The sequence below is a fragment of the Patella vulgata genome, chromosome 3 (assembly GCF_932274485.2).
Source record: "Patella vulgata chromosome 3, xgPatVulg1.2, whole genome shotgun sequence".
Lineage (NCBI taxonomy): Eukaryota > Metazoa > Mollusca > Gastropoda > Patellidae > Patella > Patella vulgata.
This window is the reverse complement of record NC_065881.2, coordinates 88,928,831-88,945,550: the sequence shown is the minus strand read 5'-3', so window position 1 is coordinate 88,945,550 and position 16,720 is coordinate 88,928,831. Positions and strand designations below refer to the sequence as shown.

Here is a 16,720-nt window from a genome sequence, read left to right as displayed (position 1 = left end):
ACAAAATATTGAGGGTGCTTGGGATGACGACATTAAAAATTACAATTATTATAGGTACCGTTATATCTATGTGTTAGTTTGGATCTTAATCATATCCTATTTTACCGATGATCATGTCAGGAATCGACTAGTTTTCAAATGATCAAATGAAATGAAATGAAATGGGGTTTAACGTCCTACTGTTCTGCTCCTATACTGGGCTAATGAAGACGGGCATACAACACGCAGTGAGGGAAATTTTGCCAGGGCAGCAGCACTATCGCCTACTCTTATATCGAATTTCAACTTCCAAGGGATCTTTTACGTGCATTCCAATGTATACATGGGACCTCGGTTTTTCGTATCATCCGAAGGACTAGACAGCTGTCCTTGTCAGGCCCTGCCTCCTGCACCACTGACAAGGGGGAACCACAAATGATCAAATGATGAGTTGTATATTTTTTCTGATCACATCAAATCATAAATTGTATATTTTTCAGTTTTCATGCTGATCTAGATAATAATTGTATATTTTTCAGTTTGCGTGTAAATTTAGATATGGGTAAAGCTGTGTATTCGTGGATGATCCAGAGAGATAAATTAATTCCTGGTACAACTGTTCGTAGTTCTACGATACCAGAAGAACTAGGACGTATTACATATTTACTGTCCGATAAAACTGGTACATTGACCCAGAACGAAATGGTATGATTCATATACAGTTATTTGTATATAGCTTGGGGTATCTCCTCGTGAATACAAAGATTTGAGAGGGATTTGAATCATATTTTTGATAGATTAATTAGTTTGTATATGTATTTAGTCTAAATATATCAGCAAATCACCCAGTTTGTACGTGGGAAGATCTGTCATTGAGTCAAGTGTGGTTGAGATTCCCCACTTGTCGTGACAAGGATTACGGTTGCCTGCTAAGCCTTGTAGGTTTTCTCAGGGTCTTCCAGTATCCTCCCACTGCTAAAGACCCCAAATACAAATAATTTCAACAGAATTAAACATGAGACAATCTTGTAATTCCCTTATGCTACGTTCCCACTATCGTGTGGTGCGTTACGATAGGATTGTCCCTCTATTGAGTCCACGATCTGGTGCGTCCATATACGTTCGGATACCTTTCGATACAATCAACACGATTGCTACGACTGAACTCAATATATGATAAGACCTGATAGGATCACCACGATTACTCCACGATTAAAACTGTGATTTCAATCGTAGCGCGATTCGTGGTAGTGGGAACCTAGTATTAAAGAAAACCTTGATGCCATCCCAACAAAAGTGCACCAACAACGTGTTAACCATGAAAACTCCTCAAATGGGAAATGTGATCAAGTGGTTTATAAAGTAAGCAAACTCAGCCCTGCATTATGATATTCATCACCATTGGAGCAATTGTTTGAACTTGCATTTAAAAAGCTGAAAACTATTAGATTTAAGATATTTATGAGATTGAATAGCTTGGGATGTGATATTTTTCAAGAAAAGTTATACTGATTTTGTGAAATAACGTAGAACATTTTCATAGATCACAAAAGATGTACTTTTTTTATTTAATTTAGGTTTACCATATTTTAGTCCCCAAATAATGTACTTGTGCTGAACTCAATAGTTTTATATCTTAAAATTATGTACTTCAGCTGAATTCAATGTTTTTACATATAGAAGTTTTATATTTTAAAATGATGTTTTTTATTTTAGATCTTTAAAAAACTTCATCTTGGTACGGTGGCTTTTACAGCAGACACAATGGATGAGGTAAGTAGATTTATACAAACCATTACCCCCGCTACACAGATTCATTGAACCTGATCGGGAGCCATGGTGGCTCAGTAACATGAAGGTCCTGCGTTGACCAAGAAAGTTCATTGGCATTTTCCCGCGTGGTTCCTCCTTGTCCGTGATGCAGGACCGAGGGTCTGGCAAGGGTAAAAGTATAGTCGTTCAGATGGGACAAACGAGGTCCTGTGTACACATTGGTGTGCATGTTAAAGATCCCTTGGCAGTTGGAATTCGATATAAGAGTAGACCGTAGCACCGCTTTCCAAGCAAAATTTCCCTCATAGCACACTGTATGGTATATGCCCATCTTCATTAGCCCAGTTGGAGCAGAACGGTAGGACGTTAAAACCCATTTCATTTCATTTAAAACTGACCATTTTATTGCCAATACCTTCAAAACAATCATTTTATCAGTTGGAGTTGGCTTGCCGAATGGGTCAACATGTCACAAGGTCTGTCGTCATTGAGTCAAATGGTGTGGTTTTGATTCCCCACTTGAACGTGACAAGTATTGTTGCCTGTCTAACCTTGTGGGCTTTTTCACTGTTCTTCTGTTTCTCCAGACAGCTAAAGACTCCAGTGAATTATTGTAATAGAATCGAACCATATGTTAGTCCCAAAATGACCTATCATATTTGCAGACTAAAAATCAATCTTATTCTTTTATTAAATGTATTTTAAAGGCATTTATTTAATTTTTAGAAATTTTAGAAAAAAACTCTTCTGACCTAGTTTTCTTATTCTTAAAGAGGTATTATAATTCATTCAGAAAACTATAACAAACGTAATGTTACTAATCTATTTGTAATTTTTATACACTAACAAAATTATGGACTGGTTTAAGTTTTTGTATATATTTCTCTATATATTTCAGGTGACTGCTCATCTACGAACAGCGTATTCACAGCAAGCTGGTAGTACCGGGGGCGCAATGACCCCAATTAAATCTGGACCTGTCAGACGTACTGTAGTAACTCGTGTTGTCGAAGCAGTGAAAGCTATAGCTTTATGTCATAATGTCACGCCAGTTTACGAAGACGTAACTAATAACGATACGTCACATGAAACAGAGGCTGATCAACAAATTCAACAGAAAGTCACATATCAAGCGTCGAGTCCTGACGAGGTAAGAGTCATACAATATAACGATGTAAAATTGATATGTTTAACCCAAACTGTTAATACTAATATAATATTCATTAAAAGAAAATTGGCTTGAAAAATTCGCAGGTTAATCCTTTAGCAATTGATACATGTAATTATTGACTACCACAGTTCCTTGAAAAAAATTAAAGAAAATTGATATATTAACACCTGTATAGTCTGAAACTGGGCTTCCTTAGACTGCCTCTAACTGGTTTGGGGTGGTCCATGGAGACTGTTATGGTGGTTTGGGTGTGGGGGTGGGGGTGATGGGCTAAGGAGAATCTTCAGGGTGATCTAACTAGCCCTACATAGGCAGGTTGGGGGGGGGGGGGTTGCAGTGTTCTAAATGCTAAAGGGTTAAACCCGAAATTTAAATCATTGATTATTTAGAAAATTGATATGCGATAAATGTGATATTTTGATTGTTTTGTGACATCATTATCTCACTGACTCTCTCCATTAAAATCAAATCTTAATCTATAAATGAAACACAAATTGAGATGTAAGAAGTTAAGTTATTCTTTCAAAAGTTCAGATATTTTAGTTCTTTTGTTGTGTTTAATAATAATGCTTTCTCTCGTCAGGTGGCGTTAGTATCATGGACAGAAGATGTGAGTTTGACGCTTGTAAAACGTGATTTTAATACGATGACATTGCGTACACCATCTGGTGCTATGGTAACCTATCAAATATTACAGATCTTCCCATTTACCTCGGAGAGTAAAAGAATGGGGATTATTTTAAAGGTGGGTGAATATCAAATAGGGTTTATTGTCCTACTTTTTAGCAATCTGATTAGAATACAGATCTATATTTCGTTTTGTTTTTTTATACTTTCGATGGCCTACACTACATGAAGATCTGACCAGTTGTACTCGAAGGTTGCATCAGAGGTCATACAACCCTATGACATCAGATATTGATTAATCCATCAGCTTTAACGTTTTTAGTGGTTTACCCATAGTTCCATGCATCACCTGCCAAAAAGTCTCTGTAACAGATGGTTTCATTGGCTAATCCCTCACACAATCCAGAACTTGGTTTATATAACAACTCTTCCAGATCCTAGTGTAGTACAGACAAATAAAACAAAATTTCGAATTATAAGAAACAAAATAAAATAATATTTTGTTTTATTTTGTAGGAGGAAGAAAGTGGAGAAATCTATTTTTATATGAAAGGTGCTGATGTTGTGATGCAGTCAATAGTTCAATATAATGATTGGTTGGAAGAAGAGGTAGGTTAATCATCATCATCATCATCATCATCATCACCATTATATACATTGGGAAACAGGGTATGGTAATATGGCAAGGGAATATTAATTTAACCCTTGTCTGTGCACGTGGGGTCTCCGTGGACCCCATGCACATGTTTCATAGTGTTTGGTAATAACTACTGGGTACTGCTTTCTGAAATTTAGTGACTTTGTCTCCTATACATTTTTACACGTAGCGAAGAGTTTGGTATTCATATGCTTCTCACATGCAGAGTTCTGTTATATGCAAATCAGGCCCAACGCTTGAAGGAAACAAGGGGCCCAATCGGACCCCTAACTTTCAACTCACAATAGGGATTTTGGTAATGTATTTGCTGCCTAATATCATATTGCGTATGCCAGAGTATTCTCTCTTTTAACATCTGCATGTTACAAATACCCAAAATTAAATGATGAATTCCAAATATTCAATGGTTTGTGTATCAAGCGTGAATTGCCATTTAACCTCTTTATCACATAGTACACAAAGTAGCAATTTTGTGAGAATTATTAAATCTTTTCCAAATGTCACTAAAATGTTTTTGTATAATAATTTAGTTGTTTTTCAGTTGTCAAATATGAATGCAAATAAAAACTAAACCGCTGCCTTTTAATTCAGATATATCTGTACGTAAAAACTTTGAATTATAACTGGGGTCCTTATGGACCCCTTGATACCTGGTATGTGATTCTCACAACGTGCACCGACAAGGGTTAAAATATTTTATATTTTCCAGTGTGGTAATATGGCAAGAAAATGCTAAATGATTATATTTTATATTTTTCCAGTGTGGTAATATGGCAAGAGAAGGTTTAAGAACTTTAGTTGTTGCCAAAAAAACACTTTCTGAAGATCAGTATCAGGATTTTGAGGTATGTTTTCATTCACATCTGTGAGAAAATTGTTGACAATATTAAAATTATTCCCTCCCATTACAATGACCCCAATGTAAAAGTTGAATTATTGAAATAAAATTGCACCATTATGTTAGTCCTAAAATGACCTAGTTTGTGTTAAACCCCATGTTTCTCTCTGGATGTCCTACATTTGGCAAAAAAAGATTATCTGGATACATTGTGGTTTCACCTTGTCAGTGGTGCAGGACAGTGAAACAGGCAAGGGTGGGATGAAAAACCGAGGTCTTGCTTTACACATTGGCATTTCATGATTTTCATGCTGGTAAAATTGTCTTCCCCAATTTATCTGTTGACTTGTTATTGTTTTAGTCGCGTTATCATCAAGCAAAGATGAGTATTCAAGATCGTAACGCCAAGATGCAGGCAGTTATCGAGAGTTTAGAACGAGATATGGAGCTGTTGTGTTTAACAGGAGTAGAAGATAAATTACAAGACGGAGTCAGACCAACTTTAGAATTACTGAAAAATGCTGGAATTAAGGTAGGAATTATTTGTTTGATCAAAACGAGAGAACCCTCACCAGAAATAAATTCGGAGTAACATGTATTTCATATAATTGTGGCATGTTTTATTAGGGTAACAATCTGATTAAAACACATCCTATTTTGTTTCGTTTTTTAGTTCATAAAGACTGTCATTGAGTCCGTGCTGTTATTTTGATACCTCACTTATATATGACAAGAAGGAATAATAATAATAATAGTAATAATAAAAACTTTATTTAATGAGGCAACGTATTTAGTTTGCAAAAAAAAACCCCAAAAAACAATCTTCCATAAGTCCCTCCTAAGCTACAAAGACATATATACATGTAATATCAGGACAAATTCAAAATCATTTGAAATGCAATAGCATTTTAAAGTTGGAAGTTTGGGAGGTGTTGCGGGTCCTCTGATTTTATCCCACAGCTAAAGACCTCGCTAGCGAATTATTGATGTAAAATTGAACCATATTTTAGTCCCGAAATGACCTGTTAAACCCTTTTTCTGTTTCTCTTTTTGCAGGTTTGGATGTTGACAGGAGATAAGATGGAAACTGCTACATGCATCGCCAAAAGTTCAAAACTTGTTTCACGTACACAAGATATCTACACATTTAACAAAGTCACAGATAGAACGGAAGCTCATCTAGAATTAAACGCATTACGTAGAAAAAATGATGCTGCTTTAATTATTACTGGAGATTCATTACAGGTATTTCAATTTATTGTTTTTTAAGTGTTATTGAGTCAAGTGTCGTGATTTCGAATGCATGCTTGTATGTGACAAGGAGGTGGAGTCACCTGCCTTACTTCATAACCTTTAAAAGGGATCTTTTAGATAAGCAGAAGGTCAAGCTTTTCACTGTGCTGAAGGTGGGTGTTGGTGGTTGAGTGTTCTAAAACTGTGATTGGGTCAACTGGTGTAGGGTCAGCTGTACAACCTCATGGTTTTTCTCTGTATATTCCAGTTTCTTCACACTGCTCAAGCCAATTATTGTGTTACTCCCAAAATGACCTAGTTTGTGTTGAGCGGACGTTAAACCCCATTTCTCACTCAATGCTCCTTCAACCATAACAAAATGGATTATGTTACTGGCAGAGTTCAAATCAGAACCATCATTGAAAGAAGAAAGAAACACTCATTTTTTGTTACACTTTTATTCAAGTATAAATTTATTGATATTTCAGATATGTTTAAAGTATTACGAGCACGAGTTTGTTGAGTTAGCGTGTCAATGTCCAGCTGTAGTTGTATGTCGCTGTTCACCAACACAGAAAGCAGAAATAGTTAAATTACTCCGAGTTCATACTGGAAAAAGAACGTCGGCCATAGGTTAGTATTATTATTTAGTTTTTTTAGGAAAACATGCTTGGACGTTATTAATTCTTAAAGCACCGAAGTCCTTGACTTCCAGCAGTCTGTCTTTGTGGATCTTATTTTTAATGGCTACAGGCCAGGTATAAACCTAACTACCGTACATAAAATAGAGGTGACTCACTGACCAGAGGATTGTAGTTTGATCCCAGTTTCAGCTGGGAAAGTTCCCATGATTTTCCACCATGATTCCCCCCCCCCCTTCAGTTAAACAGGACAGAGAACCAGATGGGTCAATCAGTAATACAGGACAGAGAGAACCAGATGGGTCAATCAGTAAAACAGGACAGAGAGAACCAGATGGGTCAATCAATCTGAGTGGTGAATGTTAAAGAACCCATCACAATCGCTGTGCAGACAAAACGTCCCTCATAACACACTGTCCCTCATAAAACACTGTCCCTCATAACACACTGTCACTGTCTCTCATAAAACACTGTCACTGTCTCTCATAACACACTGTCACTGTCTCTCATAACACACTGTACCTCATAACACGCTGTACCTCATAACACACTGTACCTCATAACACACTGTACCTCATAACACACTGTCTCTCATAACACACTGTCACTGTCTCTCATAACACACTGTCACTGTCTCTCATAACACACTGTCACTGTCTCTCATAACACACTGTCACTGTCTCTCATAAAACACTGTCACTGTCTCTCATAACACACTGTACCTCATAACACGCTGTACCTCATAACACACTGTACCTCATAACACACTGTCTCTCATAACACACTGTCACTGTCTCTCATAACACACTGTCACTGTCCCTCATAACACACTGTACCTCATAACACACTGTACCTCATAACACGCTGTACCTCATAACACACTGTACCTCATAACACACTGTACCTCATAACACGCTGTACCTCATAACACACTGTCACTGTCCCTCATAACACACTGTCCCTCATAACACACTGTACCTCATAACACACTGTACCTCATAACACGCTGTACCTCATAACACACTGTCACTGTCCCTCATAACACACTGTCCCTCATAACACACTGTACCTCATAACACACTGTCCCTCATAACACACTGTCACTGTCCCTCATAAAACACTGTCCCTCATAACACACTGTACCTCATAACACACTGTCCCTCATAACACACTGTCCCTCATAACACACTGTCCCTCATAACACACTGTCACTGTCCCTCATAAAACACTGTCCCTCATAAAACACTGTCCCTCATAACACACTGTCACTGTCCCTCATAAAACACTGTCCCTCATAACACACTGTCCCTCATAACACACTGTCTCTCATAAAACACTGTCTCTCATAACATACTGTCCCTCATAACACACTGTCACTGTCTCTCATAACACACTGTCCCTCATAAAACACTGCACGATGTCGCTTCATCTTTATTATCGCAGTCAGAGTAGAAAAAGCAATAGTTAAAGTCCATTTCATTCATTAATTATATAATGTTGTGTTGTCAAGGTGATGGAGGAAATGATGTCAGTATGATACAAGCAGCTGATGCTGGGATAGGAATTGTTGGAAAGGTAGGTAATAATAATAATAATAATAATAATGTGGTTTGAAAGTAGTCAAAGTTTAACGTTTGCGGTGTTCGATGATCTCTAACATTGTTAAGCTGAGAGCGCTTACTTATGAACCTTGGCCTTTTACTAATTAAATTTTATTTTGTCATTAAATCCTACAAGTGATCATTACTGTTAATTAATGTTTATTATTTATAGTAAGTGGTTAGAAATTATACAGTAGTCATTATGAGCAGGTAGCTAGCTGTAAGACAGTGACTAATTATTACACCTGTTGATCGAATACACACACCTGAACATAGCGACATAGTATCTACTTAATGACTTCAGCCTGATTTTATAAACTATGTTAGTCCTGAAATGCCCTGGTCCATTCTCTGTGTTTTGAAAGTGGTCTGGGTACTAGATAATATTTTGTTTATTTTGTGTTTTCTATAGGAAGGTAAACAGGCATCTCTAGCGGCTGATTTCTCTATTACACAGTTCAGCCATATTGGTAGATTATTGATGGTTCATGGTAGAAATAGGTAATATGCATTAAAGATCTCTATATTTATATTTGCGAAGGTTGGATGGTCAAATGGTTAGCGCATGCGAGCTGTAAAATTTTGCCAGTCTGTCATTGAGTCAACTGGCAATTCCCCACTTGTACGTGACAAGGAGTCGGGTCGTCTGTCCAACCTTGTGGGTTTTCTCTGGGTCCTCTGCTGTCCTCCCACTGCTAAAGACTCCCTACGCGCAAGCGAATTATTGAAATAAAATTGAACCATATGTTTGTGTCGAGTGGACGTTACACCTCATTTCTCTCTCTCTCTTACGTTGTATATGGAATGGAGGCTGTTGATGGCTTATAGAGTAAGGCACTGGCTTCATATATCATCAGGTCTCAGGTTTACTGCCAGTGTTGGTCGAGAAAGTTTGTGAAGATTTTCATTCATGGTTCTCTCTTGTCAGTGATGCAGAACAGAAGGCCCGGCATAGGACAACTTAAAGTCGAAAAGTTGAGGTCCTGTGTAGGATCCAGTGCCGCTTTCAGGGCAAAATTTTATTTTTTATAAGAATATGTTACACGTACCTGACAGTTATAAGAGTACGTCACAGCGCCACTGCCCGGGCAAAATGTTCCCCCATAGCACACTGTATGCCTGTCTTCATTATCCCTGTTGGTGCAGAACAGTAGGATGTTAAACCACATTTCATTTCAGTTCTGTATTTGGGATGCGTTTTATCAGTTCTGGGGGGTTGGATGGCCGAATGGTTAGCACGTGCGTGCTGTATCATAAAGCCTGTCATTGAGTCAACTGGTGTGGTTTCGAATCCCTGGTTGTACGTGACAAGGAGTAGGGTCGCCTGTCCAACCTCGTGGGTTTTCTCCGGGTCCTCCGGTTTCCTCCCACTGCTAAAGACCCCTACGCACAAGCGAATTATTAAAATAAAATTAAACCATATGTTAGTCCCGAAATAACCTAGTTTGTGTCGAGTGGACATTAAACCCCATTTCTCTCTCTCTCTCTCTTAATCAGTTCTGTTACATGTGTAAATTCGAACATTGACCTTAAAGTATTTTCAATATTCCTGATTATAAATTTATTTCAATCCGAATAATATTATGTTTTTATAATTTACTTTAAATTCAATGATAGTTATAATATTTTGTTGCCTGGCAACTAATATTTGTATTATGTTTTTATATTTTCAGTTAAAATCAATGATAGTTATAATATTTTGTTGCCTGGTAACTAATATTTATATTATGTTTTTATATTTTCAGTTATAAAAGATCTGCATCATTGAGTCAGTTTGTTATTCATCGAGGTTTGATTATCACCGTCATGCAGGCTGTGTTCGTTTCTGTGTTTTATTTTGCTTCCATCGCTCTCTTCCCAGGGTTTTTAATGATAGGGTAAGTGACGTAACTCTCTCTTCCCAGGGATCCGTCTTTGTGAGCACAGTCAGAGCAGAAAAATAGGACGTTCAAACGCCATTTCTGTGGGTTAAAGGACAATATTGGTGCCAGTCATTATCACATATGTGATAGAACTGGTTAAACACGTTCCAAATATTATTTTATCACAGAGATCATTGCTACGATAGATGAGTAATCAATTTTTCAACAAACGGAAGTGATGAAAGCAAAAGGAAAACTTGAGATATCCCTCTATATAACTGACTGAAGTGACGGGTTATAACAGATACATGGGCGAATTTCTGCTCACTAAAAATTCCTTCGACGACCAAAAGTTGTTATATACTGTATAAACAATGTGTTATACTGTATATAACATGAGTTATAATGTATATACCATGTGGTGCAATGGTTTACAGATACCATGTGATATAATGTATATACCATGTAATATACTGTATATATACTATGTGTTACAGTGTTTTACAGATGGGAGCCACGGTAGCTAGGTGGTTAAGACGCTGGCTCGCTAGCCTGGATGTCGGGTGTTCGATCCCTGCATTGGCTGAGAAAGTTCAACTGGATTTTCCAACGTGGTTTCCCCTTGTCAGTGGTGCAGAACAGAGGGCCTGACAAGGACAGCTGTCTAGTCCTTCGGATGAGATGAAAAAAACCAAGGTGCCGTGTATATATTGGAATGCACATAAAAGATCCCTTGGCAGTTGGAATTCGATATAAGAGTAGGCGATAGTGCCTCTGCCTGGGCAAAATTTCCCTCATTGCACACTGTATGGCGTATGCCCGTCTACATTAGCCCAGTATAGGAGCAAAACAGTAGGACGTTAAACCCCATTTCATTTCATTCATTGTTTTACAGATGTATGCCACTGTAGGAACCATGTGTTATAATGTATATACCATGTATTATACTGTAGATACTATGTGATATAATGTAGATACCATGTGTTATACTGTATATACCATGTGTTATACTACTGTATATACCATGTGTTATTATATTTTACAGATATGCGACTGTATATACCATGTGTTATACTGTATATACCATGTATTATTATGTTTTTCAGATATGCGACTGTATATACCATGTATCCTGTCTTCTCATTAGTATTAGATAAAGATGTGTCGGCAGCCATCGCCATGACGTATCCAGAATTGTATAAAGAACTCACAAAGGTTAGTTATAATTGTGAATATTGATAATTTGACTGTTTCAAATAATATTCTGTTTAAGAAAAAAAATAAAAAAATTTGATTTTCATGTCAATAGCGTGGCAAAGTTTAAATTCTGTTCTCCACGCAAAGCAAAATTGTCTAGAGATGAAAAGTCTCAAGAGACAATATGGGTTTGTTTCTTTTCAGAATGGGCCAAGCATGTGATTGTAAAAACACCTACAAGAAAACCAATATTTACTTTTTTTGTCTAATTTTAAAAATATTTGAATATTTCAGGGTCGGTCTTTATCATTTAAAACTTTCTTTTTATGGGTTTTAATCAGCATATACCAAGGTGAGATTACATTATCTTATCAACTGGGGGTGTTGGGTGGCCGAATGGTTAATGTATCGTAAGGTCTGTCATTGATTCAGCTGGCATGGTTTCGGTTTCGATTCCCAGCTTCTACAAGACAAGGTGTAGAGTTGCCTGCCCAACCTCATGGGTTTTCTCTGGGGCGTCCGGTTTCCTCCCAATGCTAAAGACCCCTACCCACAAGCAAATTCTTGAAATAAAATTGAACCATGTGCTAGTTTCGATATGACCTAGTTTGTGTTGAGTGGGGGTTAAACCCCATTTCTCACTCTTATCACCTGATACAAACTTTTGGATCTGGTGTTTGGAAAATTGGGATCTGACTGCATTTCACGTACATCTCCTGAGATAGGACTTTTGTTATTTTGATCAAAGAACATCTAAAATTGTAAACAGGCTTCTAATTACTTTGTCGAATTGAATACAGTACAATAACAGCACAGAGCTTATCCCATCAGTAATAAGCGTAACCCTTTAATCAAGGTGAGATTGGTTTGGTTTCCCCTTGTCCGTGTTTCAGGACAGAGGGCCTGGCAAGGAACAGCATGGGGTAAAAAAACCCAAAGGTCCAGTGTTCAAGAGTTGGCTTGTATGTAAAATTCCTGAACAACTGGAATTGAATTGAAATGGGGTTCAATGTCCTACTGTTCTGCTCCGACTGGGCTAATGAAGTCGGGCATACAGTGTGTTATGAGGGAAATTTTGCCCGAGCAGCGGCACTATGGCCTACTCTTATATTGAATTCCAACTGCCAGGGGATCGTTTATGTGCACGCCAATGTATACATGGGACCTCAGTATTTCATCTTATACTAGACAGTTGTCCTTGTCAGGCCCTCCGTTCTGCACCACTGACAAAGGGAAACCACGTCGGAAAATCCTGATAAACTTTCTCAGCAAATGCAGGGATCAAACACGTGACCTCCAGGCTAACGAGCCAGCTATCCTTTATGGCATGTGCTCGTCTTTATTAGCTCAGTAGTAAAAGTAAAGAAGGAGGTTAGAAACTCAGCTCAAATCAATTCAGTTCATTTTAAAGTCAAGCTAATCATTTTGTTTATTCAGGGGGAATAATCATGTATGGTGCTTTACTTCTGTTTGAAGAAGATTTTGTTCATGTTGTTTCCATCACTTTTACGTCATTAATTTTAACGGAATTATTAATGGTTGCCTTGACGATACGAACTTGGCATTATTTAATGATTGTAGCAGAAATCTTCAGTCTGGGAATCTACATAGCTTCATTGGCTGTTCTCAGAGATTATTTTGGTAAGTCAGTATTTAAAGTTAATTGCTTTTCTCACAATCCGATTAAAACACAGATCCTATTTCATTTTGTTTTTAATAGTTCAAAATTCCGTTCTACTTGTCTTTACTACACTAGGATCTAGAAGAGTTGTTAAAAAAAAAAACACATTCTGAATGATGTGACGAATTAGCCAATGAAACGATCTGTTACAGCGAGTTTTTGGTGTGAGATGCACGGAACTGTGGGTAAACCACTAGAAACGTCAACGCTGATTAATAATCAATGTCTGATGTCATAGGTTCAAAAGTCACTCATATGACCTCTGATGTGACCTTCCACTACTAACAGTGGGATCTTGATGTAGTTGAGGCCATCAAAAGTATAAAAAAATGAAATGAACTATAGATCTGTATTTTAAACAGATTGCTTTTCTCATGCACGTTTTTTTGTGTTGAATGTGTGGGTTTAACGAAATGTTAAAAACCTTTGACACAGCACTACAAGGATAAAATTCCATATTGAAAAAATATTGATAAGCATTCCAACACATGACACCAGAATGGTTAGCATGTGTGCGCTGTATCATAAAGTCTGTCATTGAGTCAACAGGCGTGGTTTCGATTCCCCGGTTGTACGTGACAAGGAGTAGGGTCACCTGTCCAACTTCTAAAGACCCCTACGCGCAAGCAAATTATTGAAATACAATTGAACCATATGTTAGTCCCGAAATGACCTAGTTTGTGTCAAGTGGACTTTAAATCCTATTTCTCTCTCTCTCTCTCTTAATTCTCATCCACACATTGTTCATTATCTGTATTTTTTTTTTTCAGACACAGATTTTCTCCAAACGTGGAACTTTGTGTGGAAAGTTTTAGTTATAACTTCAGTCAGCTGTATTCCCCTTTATGTTCTCAAATATCTTCGTAAAAAATTCTCGCCTCCGGTATATTCAAAACTTACCCCTTGAAAACAGTGTGTTATATATTAAATCCTTTTCTGTAAAGATGCATTATGTAAGATTTAGATAAAGAGATGGTCGTTCTCGCTATAATAGATTCCCAGGTTGTACATGACAAGGAGTAGGTTCGCCTGTCCAACCTCGTGTGTATTCTCCGGGTCCTCCGGTTTCCTCCCATTGCTAAAGACCTCTATGCGCACAAGTGAATTATTGAAATAAAATTGAACCATATGTTAGTCCCGAAATTACCTATTTGTGTGAGTGGAATTAAACGCTCTCTCTCTTTCTCCCTCATAGTTGAAAAGTAGATAATAAAGTAGAGAATTTCAGTCAGATTACTTTTTTCTGAGCGAAGTTATGGCTGTTAAAAGTTTGACTAGATAGCCTTGATTGTCAAGTACCATTGCTAATATAATAACCAGTCTTGATTATCCATTTTATTATTAAATTGTGCAATGAAGAGATGGTTCGAATCAATTCAATATCTAAACCATTCGATGATCTAGTGAGTTGAATATTGGCTTGCCGAGGGAATAAATGTCTAAATAATAGTTTGTATAACATTGTTTGAAAAGCTAGAAAAAATACCTGCAATGGGTAAATTTAGTTCTTACATGATGCATCTTTGATACACAGTAAACTTTGCATAAGTCGGATTTGGTCAGTCGACTTAAATCTGACTTATGTGAAGATTACTGAAACTCATTGCATGTTTTAGACATGAGTGTAAAATAGATTTTAGTTTGTGGTGTTGTCCTGATTCAACTTGATTTACCTTGATTTACCGCACTTCATAACAAACTCTTCTTTCTTATTTTACCTGACTTTTGAGTGATTTAAATTCCTGTTGTCTGCTAAATATATTTTATTAACTTAAGTCACGAAAAAAAAAACCTGTGCTAATTAAAACATTGTATTTATAATATATCCTACAATCTAATGGGGTGAGCAGAACAGTAGGACGTTAAACTCCATTTCATTTCTAATGGGGTGTTACATTTTAAAGATTTTCTGATTCATAAGTATTAAAAAATGGAAGTGAAACTTTGTGTTCTGGAAAGTTTAAACGTGTTACATTTTAAAGAAATTTAAAGATTTTCTGATTAAAAAAATATTTTTAAAAAATGGAAGTGGAACTAGGTGTTCTGGGAAGATTAAGTATACACTGCCACATACACGACACACACCGGTATGGTCTAAAGTATTCTGTGTTTAGGAATAAGCGGCTTGGTGGCAATATTGAGTCTTGATTCTGATAAATCATGATCTAATAATGATAGTATAGTATTTACCATAAACCATCTCAACCATAAGGTTGTTTTCTAACATAAATTCACTTTACATATGTACAGATATTAGAACTATATAACCTTAGTGGTACTAAAATACTTGAACTTCACAATCACAAGGGCGTGTGCAGAAAAATAATCGCAGGGGTGGGAGAGGGACTGTTCCGGCGTGACTGACCATAGAAACTTGAGGTGGGTAAGGGGGTTCCCATTATCTAGACATTTTTATTTCAACCAATTTGAATGTAAATTAATGTTGATTTATGTAAAAACACTACAAAATTAACTTTTATGTAATGTAAGGGTTAAAACTTTGAAATACTGAATTCTACCACATGCCACAACATGTTTGTTTATATGGCGTCATTTGTATTGTCAGTCAGTATTGTCCCCAATTGAACTGTACAGGAAATTATTTTCCTATATACCCCAGTAAGTAGAATCGTGATGAGGTAATCAGATTGGTTTCTGCTTAATTAGTATATTCACCGTCACCCAGAATTCTGTTGTTTACCGGATTCAGTGGGTTAAATCCAGTACTCCAGGTATGATTTAATAGTATATTATAATCTCATAAACAATTAAAAAAACCCAGTATCTCATAAGATAGATATTCAGCTAAATTTGATCTGTCAATGTATTAGGATGTAGGCCTAATATTCTAAATTTCAGCTGTCAATTATAAGCCTGTATTAGGATGTAATATTCACCTATATTTAAGCCGTGAACAGCCCATCAATACCTCTGTATTGCTATTCACCTATACTTGAGCTGTGAACAGTCCATCTATACTTCTGTATTACTGTTTACCTGTATTTGAGCTGTAAACAGTCCATAATCTTGTTTTAAGATGTAATATTTGAGCTGTAAACAGTTTATCTATTTGAGCTGTATGTCTGTATTATTACAATCAGCTATATTTTTTATGTTAAAAATGTTGTACATATTATTTATGTAAGAGTTTACATTATTTATAAAAAATTATGCCATAATGTTGTATTTCATAAACAGCTTGTTCAATAAATTATCAAATTCTTCAAGAACTTCTCTCATTAATTAGGGGGTTGGATGGCTGAATGGTTAGCGTGCGTGTGCTGTATCATAAAGTCTGTCATTGAGTCGACTGGCGTGGTTTTGAATCCCCGGTTGTAAGTGACAAGGAGTCGGGTCGCCTGTCCAACCTCTTGGGTTTTCTCCGGGTCCTCCGGTTTCCTCCCACTGCTAAAGACCCCTACGCGCAGGCGAATTATTGAAATAAAATTAAACCATATG

General features: G+C 36.9%; 1 protein-coding gene across 2 annotated transcripts in view; it reads left to right on the top strand.

Annotated features, from left to right (window-relative positions):
- LOC126815042 (probable phospholipid-transporting ATPase IIB) overlaps positions 1–16,508 on the top strand; it is a 36,293-nt gene extending 19,785 nt beyond the window's left edge. For both annotated transcript variants that reach the window (XM_056099532.1, XM_056099533.1), the window contains exons 11-26: positions 519–684; positions 1,696–1,752; positions 2,651–2,902; positions 3,507–3,668; positions 4,067–4,159; positions 4,970–5,053; positions 5,408–5,578; positions 6,103–6,291; positions 6,768–6,912; positions 8,431–8,495; positions 8,934–9,022; positions 10,267–10,398; positions 11,490–11,598; positions 11,875–11,932; positions 13,018–13,221; positions 14,032–16,508. In XM_056099532.1, the coding sequence (XP_055955507.1) occupies positions 519–684; positions 1,696–1,752; positions 2,651–2,902; positions 3,507–3,668; positions 4,067–4,159; positions 4,970–5,053; positions 5,408–5,578; positions 6,103–6,291; positions 6,768–6,912; positions 8,431–8,495; positions 8,934–9,022; positions 10,267–10,398; positions 11,490–11,598; positions 11,875–11,932; positions 13,018–13,221; positions 14,032–14,168 (2,113 nt within the window). In that variant the 3' untranslated portion in view covers positions 14,169–16,508. The remainder of the gene's footprint in view (positions 1–518; positions 685–1,695; positions 1,753–2,650; positions 2,903–3,506; positions 3,669–4,066; positions 4,160–4,969; positions 5,054–5,407; positions 5,579–6,102; positions 6,292–6,767; positions 6,913–8,430; positions 8,496–8,933; positions 9,023–10,266; positions 10,399–11,489; positions 11,599–11,874; positions 11,933–13,017; positions 13,222–14,031) is intronic.
- Positions 16,509–16,720: the final 212 nt, after the last annotated feature.